At 38.8% G+C, this 9723-nt stretch overlaps 1 protein-coding gene across 1 annotated transcript in view; it reads right to left on the bottom strand.

Annotated features, from left to right (window-relative positions):
- Positions 1 to 1005: 1005 nt before the first annotated feature.
- LOC136237572 (unconventional myosin-Vb-like) overlaps positions 1006 to 9723 on the bottom strand; it is a 19352-nt gene continuing 10634 nt past the window's right edge. Inside the window, exons 17-33 of the mRNA XM_066027761.1 lie at positions 9655 to 9708; positions 9420 to 9577; positions 9061 to 9367; positions 8917 to 9006; positions 8567 to 8867; positions 7830 to 8506; positions 7653 to 7715; positions 7471 to 7579; positions 7380 to 7420; positions 6783 to 6995; positions 6307 to 6405; positions 5990 to 6128; positions 5608 to 5744; positions 5488 to 5559; positions 4965 to 5050; positions 4595 to 4769; positions 1006 to 1614 (exon numbers count right to left, since the gene is read on the bottom strand). Of these exons, the coding sequence (XP_065883833.1) occupies positions 1381 to 1614; positions 4595 to 4769; positions 4965 to 5050; positions 5488 to 5559; positions 5608 to 5744; positions 5990 to 6128; positions 6307 to 6405; positions 6783 to 6995; positions 7380 to 7420; positions 7471 to 7579; positions 7653 to 7715; positions 7830 to 8506; positions 8567 to 8867; positions 8917 to 9006; positions 9061 to 9367; positions 9420 to 9577; positions 9655 to 9708 (2955 nt within the window). The 3' untranslated portion in view covers positions 1006 to 1380. The remainder of the gene's footprint in view (positions 1615 to 4594; positions 4770 to 4964; positions 5051 to 5487; positions 5560 to 5607; positions 5745 to 5989; positions 6129 to 6306; positions 6406 to 6782; positions 6996 to 7379; positions 7421 to 7470; positions 7580 to 7652; positions 7716 to 7829; positions 8507 to 8566; positions 8868 to 8916; positions 9007 to 9060; positions 9368 to 9419; positions 9578 to 9654; positions 9709 to 9723) is intronic.

The raw sequence follows: 9723 nt of genomic DNA, 5'->3' as shown, positions 1-9723 counted from the left end.
CAGGGAATGTCAATCTATTTTCATGGAATTAAGCTTCACAGTTTGAAGTATCCACTTAATATGCTCGTATAGGGCGTAATGTATTTCACGGACTGGACTCACTGACTGGACTCACGCACTGAGCTGGAAACAGTTTTTACACAATAATCCAGACATTATCCATCTCTTGCAATACTGGAGACACCACTATCGAGCTACAACTGCTAATACTGTTCTTCTTTACAAGTCAACAAACTAGCGCATGCACTAATTAATTAGAATACACTTACGATGCACGAGTACTAGCAGTGATAAAACGTGATAGAGGCCGTTGTTGTAGCTTAGATGTATTTCCTTTGTTGCTCCAGTACTTAGCACTAGTGTTAGGGCTGTAGTGATGAACCAGTTTATTTGCATAGCCCCATCACCTCGCCGGGCGGTGCCATCTACAGCTACCCTACTAAGAATTGTTACTGACTCATCTCTACAGTGCCAAAACAATAAAGGAAAACAGCTATGCTACAATAATAGCCTCTATCACGCTTTATCACTGCCAGTACTCGTGTATCGTAGGTGTATTCTAATTAATTAATACATGCGCTAGCTTGTAGACTTGTAAGGAAGAGCAGTATCAGCAGTTGTAGCTCGATAGTGGTGTCTCCAGTGTTGCAAGAGATGGATAATGTCTGGATTATTGCTTAAAACTGTTTCCAGCGCAGTGCGTGAGTCCAGTCCGCGAAATATCAAACCTGTCATGACCAGAGAAGAAAGAGCAATCGAAGCAGTCTATCTGAGAACAAGGTGGCAATTACCTCAGAATGGTACTGACAAGAATTTTGTCAAGCTAAGAGGAAACAACATTTATGTCAACAAGAGTCTCTTTGGCACAGAATCATATGTAATGACTCCTATTACTACCAATGATCATTAAGTTATTAACTTTGACGATAAGAGCAACTGTACATGTTACTTAACTTCTTTCTCAAGAATTTATCAGTTACAGCCACCCACCTTCAATCTAAACTCTCCTTAGCAACTGTATTTATGCATGTATGTAAATAAGTAACACAGGGTAATGTACAAGGCTGTTGGTACAAGTTACCTTCAGGCCTTTGGTGTGTTTACACCATACAGTTTAAAAAAAATAATAATAATACATTAGGCCATGGTTACATGATTGCACAATGGTTTCTACCTTTACTACAACATGTAGTAGTATATCACTGACTTTTTAAACAACAAATTAAAAATATCAGTTTTAGTTAAACAACATTACAACAACTTGTAATACAATACAAAACAAACCACAGTTATAAACAATAGCCTCTGACGTATAAATAACAAATTCATGTGAGTTTTCAAGTCAAATAAATATAAACACTTTGTAATTCTCTGATCAAATTATAATCTAGTCAAGAAATCCAACTTCAGGAAAGCTGGCAAAGTGATTCCTCTTAAGTTGACGTCTGAAGGAGTGAATGGGAAAGTGACAGGGTTGGCGTTGTTCATGGTTTCCATCAGTTGTGAAGGTGCAATGCTGTCTCCACGTTTGGCAGCAACAGCCTTGATGACATGAACTGGTACACGTTCCTCATAATCATCTGCTGGTGTGTACATTGTGAGTATCTTTTGGATCTATGAAGGAAGGAACCACCATCTTAAACTGTTAGAGTTTCCAATATTCCTTATATCTGATATCAGAGGTCTCCCTATATATGTGACCGTCTCAGCAAAAACCCGACTTGTTCGCACAAGCATGCATATTGAGAAAAACAAAATTTAAAAATAATTCGTAAAATTATGCATGCTACAAAGAAAAATACGCAAGTTTTTATCGGGCCAGTATTCAAAGAAGGAAGACTCAAATCGATTAAAACTATATACCATCTTATTCGCCTGCTCATGGAGAGTTCAAAAATCTTTGTTTCGTTTCTGTAGCTTCAACGGTATTCGTGTCACGTGCGTTTGTTTACGATACGGTAAACATAATCAAGATTGTCATCGTTTCTTCTACCAAACCGCTTTCATATCCAAATGCGCAAGTGTCTACAGGGCTAACACTATACCTTGGCTGGTGTGCTGATCCATGGTGAACATTTTAAACCAAATTGCAACGTTGTAGACTAATCCAAATGGAAGTTATGACTGCGAATGTAAGCGCCTGTAGTTTATTTTCAGTATAGTCACTGTACAAATCGATTACCTTACTCTTCCTACTGTCTAGTGGTATAATTTCAAAACTACACACCACAGAAGGCTGAAACTTTGGTGATCCATTCCTTGGACACTGCTAATAATGCTGAGTGAATAAAATTTTTTTTTTAATTTCGTGAACAAGTCGGGTTTTTGCTGAGACGGTCACATATATTGTCCCACAATATAATTACAATGCCTCAGAGTTGGGGATAACAAGTTACAAATGTAACACATTATGTAATAATACTACTTTGTAGTGATGAGCAATATAACGCGTACATGATGAAGTAGCGAGTAATATATATGTAACGGATATTGCATCCGAAAATTATAATGAATGTGACATGTTACTTCTTTTTGAGGTGCACTGTAGTCAGCCTCGTAATTTGTTGCATTTTGGACCCAGGCAGCACTGGAGACAGTCACTTGCTGGTAGCTTGTATTTAGAAGGTTGGACTTACTTTATAGCTAGTAACAAATTACAGCCCTCAAAGTAAAGAGTAATTTGTAACTCATTCTGTAAGTAATATGTAATTGTAACGCGTTACATGGCATAGAAGTGATGAGTAATATGTAACGAGTTACATTGTTATAGTAACAACCCCAACTCTGAGGCTAAGAATGTAGTTTGCAAACAGCATGCCTGATTCATATGTGACTGGGGCCTGCTACAACAGGGTATGTGGGCACAAACTACACCCAGTCATGCTACAGGTCATATCTTAGTATTGAAACAAAACTTTTGCATTCTGTAACTTGCATCATTAAATGGTATCTAAGAGCTGAAAATTGCATTGCCATAGCATAAAGGTATGAGTGCTGAAAGTTTGAAAATGAAAAAGTAGGCAAAAATCATGTGCCTTATTTTTGCAGGCCCAGTCACATAATTATACTGTACTCTTTTAGAGATACATAATGTGGAACTAGTCAAATGTGCTACAATAAGAGTTTTGTTAAAGTAATGGGAAAAAAACTGGATGAAAGAGACCAGCTCACATTGACAATAGCTATCCCTATATCTCCTTATTTATAAGCTTGTTACACTGCTCCTCTGAAGAATACTGTGACTGCTCTATTAGAGTATGTTGATCTTTTAAACAGGTATTCATGGGGCCCCTTTCAGGCTGGGGCCTGGGAAAAATGCCCTCCTTCCCCCACCCCCCTGTGGGTGGCCCTGGAAGTTCCATCAACAAAGTTGTGCATTTACACCAATGGATTTGATTTCATTGGCTATAGTATGCACATGTTGAGCTAAGTCCTGAGAAAACCACTAAATTAAAGTGGATTTTTTAAATACCATTTCAATCAAACAGATATTTAGTGATGACATAAAAGTGTCAAGAACAGAAATGTGGGGTTTGGCTTCATTACAAGTTCAGAAAAGGGGTTGTAACAAACTATATACTTTTTGGCTTCTATGGGCAATGTAACCATATAACAACAAATATTGACGAAACTAATATTTGGAAATTTGCTATAAAATTTCCGTTGGCAAATATTTAATTTGGCAAAATGCTCTCACTGAAAAAATTGGCAGTGCGTGTGAGTGTAAGGACAAAGTATGCATGCTGTAGTGTACAATCCTTTTTATGCTGATATGTTATGGATTCAGTCGCTGCATGCATCTAGTCACTTTCATGGTTGAACCGGGTTAGGATCTGACCCGCTTTAAAGAATATCTGGGTCCTGCTGCACAGCCCAATTTGTTTCCAGGATCATTTGCTGTCTGTAGGCATATGTAGAGTTTCACCCTTTTATCAATGCCTGGATTGGCTGCACACGAATCTATTTCTGTTGCTATCTGCAAGCTTACATGGAGCCACACCCATGCACGAGTTCTAGTCTAGTCTGTAGGCCACACTCATTTACATGCGTGGAACCACGCTAATTTACCAATAAGGTATATTTAAGTAGTTGGTTTGTCGAAACCTGTTTCTAAAGCTTGAACACAAGTTATGAAAATAATATTGACGAAATTTGAATTTGGCGGTTTAGTGACAAATCGCCAATTCGCCAAATTTAGTTCACTGCCAAATTTAATTGATATACAGTAATTTGATTGGCCATAAATAAAGTATCAGACAGTTGAATAAATTAAAACAATTATTAGTGGATCAAGCATTACAACAAATTAACTGTTACACTGTTGGTAACTGTTTAGCTGTGAACACAACTTTGTAACTATCTTGCCAACCAATTACGACAAAAATAAAGAGGAGGAGAAATAGTAGCATGGCCACATAAGACTAGGTCATCTCCTAATTTTTTTTCTAAACTTCCAGAGTTCAAAGTTATTATTCTGGCTGAAGGCTTTCAAGAAAAGTTCTTATGAGACCACTGATTAATAACAGGACATGTTAGAAGTTACAACACACAGTTTCAGCCATTGATAGCTACACATGATGACCTACACCCCTACCTGTAGTGTGTTCAGCTTGTCACACAGTTCAACAATGGCAGCGACATCTTTATCAGTCTTCTTTCTCATCTGTAGTAGTTGGGTGGCCTGTATTGCTGGTTCTAGTGACTCTATTGCTCCACTGTTGGTCATGTTAGTACCTCTAACCCAGTCCTCTAACTGACTGAGATTGTTCCTAGGAAATATACAAAATAATAAACCAGGAAGCACCATAAGTATGTAGATAGAGTAATGCAGCTACGTGCCACCATGTTTCAGCATAGCTAGTGAATCTGTTGTATGATAAGGTTATCTGTCTATTTTTATAACACATGTCAATATGTCTACAGTGAATATGAGGAGGTAAAACTTGAAGAGTGAACCTCCTCACCTGATCTGCATGCCATGAGACCAGTGACACATGTCCTTCCTCAATAACAAGTTGTTCAACAGGAATGAGTTGATGATGAGAAATATCTGAAATGACATACAAATGTGAAACACGTTTACTCTTCATCCAAAATTAAAACATATCCCAAGAAACACCAGACAATCCCAGCTCCTAACTGCATAGGTAATAGTATGTAAAAAATGCGACTGAATTCGTAAGAAGGGGTCTTACACATTACACATATATACAACTTTAGAAAGTCATAACTCTGTTTTGAACTATTGTAGTATCTCAATTCTAACTAATACCTCAAATCCTATAAACACATAACTTCCTTCAACATCAAACCTGGAATATGCAGTGTAGTACTGAAAACCCCTTTTTGTAAACCCATTCCCAAAATACACAAATCCCTACCTGTTTACACAAAATTCAGTATGAACACACACACACACACACACACACACACACACACACACACACACACACACACACACACACACACACACACACCATACTGCACCTGTTTGAATAGTTGACCGATGACCGTAGGGTCCAGAAAGTTAGCTTGTAGTATTGACAACACATTACACAGCTAATAAGGAGTGATGATCATGTTAGTACACTGATACAAGTCACTCACCTCCTTGATGATGGTGGACACTGTGATCGCTTTAGTCTTCTGGCTGCTGCCAGGCTTAGCCCCACCCCCTGATTTTCCACCAATCCGTCGGCTGCTTGATATGTTGGGAATAGCCTCATGTTCCATCAACCCCGGAACTGTTGAAAACACATCTATCAATTTTCTACACAACACAGCATAGAACTGAATTTTCAAAAAAGTACAACCAACAAGATTTAAAGAATCAATGGTCTGACCAATAAAGGGTGACTGCTAAACATGTATTATGGTAGAAATGTGTCTTCTGGTAGAGTAATTGTCTACTTACTTCAAAAGTTTGATAACAGATATGTTTACTGCAGATGAGTACTTTACATCCTATTCGCTGTACACACACACTGACCTATCAGAGGTTGGATGTATTCCTGTACATTTCTCACTAGTTCAAGGTAGATGGCTACCGCTCTATCATGTAGGAGGTGTCTGAAACTGGTGAGGTCAAAACTAGTTAGGCTCATTGACTTGTTGGAGTGTGACACATTCTGTACAAGAAAGACAGAAGACATTGAATCATCGCATTAATGAACACAGATACATTACTGTATGGGAATATCACATACGCACAACAATAAAATTGTAGCCAACAGTGAGCAATGCAGCAAAAAAAATTTACACATACATTGTAAGACACCACACGTTAAAGCAATAGCATACACACACCTCATCTCCACTGTATTGTTTGAGGTTGTGGAAGAGTCGGCACACATTTGCCAACCAAAATGACAACATATCAATGTTGTTGATATTCTTTTGAACCACCTGGATTTGCAAATAAAAATGAATACGAGTATAATGAATGCAAATATGTGTGTACAGTAGACCCTCAGTTATCTGTACCCCAGGAAATGGTAAGTGTTCAAAATAAGCGAATAGTTCAGATAACTGAAGCCCATACAATTATATACAGAGCTCTGTTCAAATACTTTAATAGAACATGCACCTGTACTCAAAATACTCTAATAGAACAGTCATTTACAATTTTGAGGTACAGATAAATGAGGGTTTGATAACTGAGGGTCTACTGTACACACATAACACACAATACAAACCCAGTGAACACAGACACACAACATACAGAGAGGCGCATGCGCACACACGCATATACACACATACGCAACACAACACACAACACACACCTGCTGCACTCCCTTAATAATCCCCTCTAGCAACATTGTCACTTGATGTTCATTCTGCACATGGTCAGCATATCGAAGACACATGAAAAGCAGGTGGGCAGGTAGACAAGGAATCTGTCCCTCTACAACTGAAGGGTGTAGCTTGAGGACCAGCGTGGTCACTATCTTATCCTTATCCTCCAGTCTCCACTGCAGTATACCCAGGTACTGATCCTAAGGTAGAAAATGTGCATACTTGAATCAGTTAAGTACTGGCAAGAACTAAGCATACAGTAGTGGTTTGGGTGCAACTCCCAAACATATACTATTTGAGCAAATGAAAACGTGAATGTCCAGCCTCAGACTACTGTATGTTCTATTAGAGTACATTACAACCACTCAATGAGCACATACATACATAAAGCCGATACTTGGGCCACTTATTGACATAATCTATGCCCTTGAAACCAGGACCCCTCACTGATAAGGACATGTAGTCCCAACTCCCAAGGTGACTGGCATATATAGGCAGACACTCCAATACATACATTATGATAACAGAGGTACACTGTATGTAGGAGTACAAGCTAGTATAATGTGCTACACAACATCACTCACTTCATGATCAATAGAATCTGATGGTCCAGGTGATGACAACACTACAAGTATACACAATAATTCTAATACAATTTGGATGTATTGATCTTACTTGATGAGGTGGACACTTGTCTGTTAGGCTTGTAAGCCTCCACAACAAACCCTTGCTTCTTGGCATGTGATATTTGCTGCTCATAATATTCTAGCTTCTCTCTAAGCTCCTGCATGAAACAGAATTTGTAGCACATGCAGCAACACATTATACAATGGGATTAGTTATATATTACTACTAACCAATGTCTCATCTGTCAGTCTTGTAACTTCTTGTTGCATCTGCTGGCTCAATCCTGGAAGTTTCTACATGAGAAAAATTCAGTACTTGGCTAAGGTTTTTTTTTTTTTCCAGTACTGAAGTACAATACAGTACACACCCATGCATGATATCTAGTACTTCACACTATAGTCGCTTACATGAATGTGAGTGGGTGTGCTTTGCTTCATAGCTTTCAGCTCCTCTGTTAATTTCACTTTTGACTCTTTCAGTGTTTCAATCTCTCTCTCGTAGTTTTCTCTCATTGCTTGTTCTTTCCTACCCTCAGAGATCTTCTTATTCTCTTCCTTCAGCTGGTCAATTTCTTGCAACAAAGTTTGCTTGTCGGCCACAACTGCAGCAAAGTCTTTGTCAGTGTTTCTCAGCTCACTTAACTCCTTTTCCATGCGACTGTTCTGCTTCTCTAAGTCATCCAATTTCTTCTGAAGATCTACAACTACACTGCTGTCAATATGGTAATCACTAGGAGTAGACATGGCACCACTAACACCCAAATAGTGTGCTTTAGTGATTGGAGTGCTTGAAGGAATATCAGCTCGCAGATCTGGTAAGCTACGAGGGATTATGTCTTCAAGATTGGAAGTACTAGTGCGGTGTTTAAACGGGGTGACAAACCCCGATGATTGGCTGAACTCTGACTCACTGCTGTATATTTGACCTTGTTGCGTTCGTAGAAGCTCTACCTCAGATTGGAGATTCTCTAGACGTTGCTCTAGCCTAGCAAAATCCTTTAACTTCCTCTGATGATGGTCTCTAAGCTCAGTCAATTCTCCTTGTAATACTTTCCACTCTTCTTCTGAATGGCCATCTGAGATTGCTAGAAAACAGAAAAGAACATGTTCAAAATGTTCAAATATTTAAATAACTCATGGCTAACTTTTAGCATCTTTCTGCTGCTGTATCTTCAGTGAGTCAAGCTCAGCTTCTAACATTCTTATCTTCTCCAGAAATTTGTTTTCTCTCTCTTCATGTGTCTGTTTCAATCTAGCAATCTCTTTGGTTCCCTTTTCTTCTGTCACAGCTATTCTATCCAGCGAGTCTTGCAACTGCTGTTCCAACTCTTTGATTCTGCTGGTAGCTACTTCAAGCTGTTCTTTATAACGACCACTTTCCGCTGCTTCCTGTTTCAGTTCACCCAGCTTAGCTTCATCAATTCGTAGTGTTTTATTGATATCGAGCTAAAACAAAAGACAAGGTACATGCATATACTTGTGTATTGTTCAATACCTGTTTCATTAGTTTCTGTTGCAGCTCAATTATCTTATTCTCAAGTCCTTGATTGAGTTTCTTAAGATGATGTACTGAGCGAGCTTCAATCTATACATACACATACAATGTCGAGATAATTCTATAGACAAACAGAGACTTTACCTTTAATTTCTTTAGTTCACGACGTGCTAACCATCGTCTGATGGCACACTGGGTAATGATGATGTGCCGGATGCTCTGTTTAAATTGTCTTCTAGCTATCCAGCCACGAACATATCGTTGTATTACTAATGCCTTGTTCTCATAGAGTAGTTGAAGGTAAGCCAATCTTGCTGTATTGCCACGATAGTAGGACTGTATAGCAAGGGCACAACGACGCAAACGCTGGTATTTGGATTTACAAAGAAATCCACGAACTCTCTTCTGAACCACAATGGCTGCCCTAGTCTCCCTTAAGAACTGAGCACGTCTGTCAATGAAATACTCTAATAGAACATACACCATGGTTTTTTGTTATTAACCTTCTAGCTAGCAGGCCTCTGGTACGGGCCTGTAATAAGATGGTGATCTTGCGTAGGCGCTGGTACTTCCGCCATGCAATCCATCCCTTGATCGTTTTTTGAATCATGATGCCGCTGTAATTGAGTTTGTCTGAACGTAGCTTCTCCATATAAGCCACCTAGCAGGTACCAAATCATTAACACACATGCACATACACAGAATGTACACAGGTACAGTCCCACTACACCTACATACCTGACCAGCCCTAAAGAATATCTTTGTTTTACCAAACCGGAATTTGTCTTCATCCTACAAAAATACATA

This window comes from Dysidea avara, chromosome 11, assembly GCF_963678975.1.
Source record: "Dysidea avara chromosome 11, odDysAvar1.4, whole genome shotgun sequence".
NCBI classification, from domain to species: domain Eukaryota; kingdom Metazoa; phylum Porifera; class Demospongiae; order Dictyoceratida; family Dysideidae; genus Dysidea; species Dysidea avara.
The sequence above is the reverse complement of the archived record's forward strand: the minus strand, read 5'-3'. Positions and strand labels throughout refer to the sequence as shown.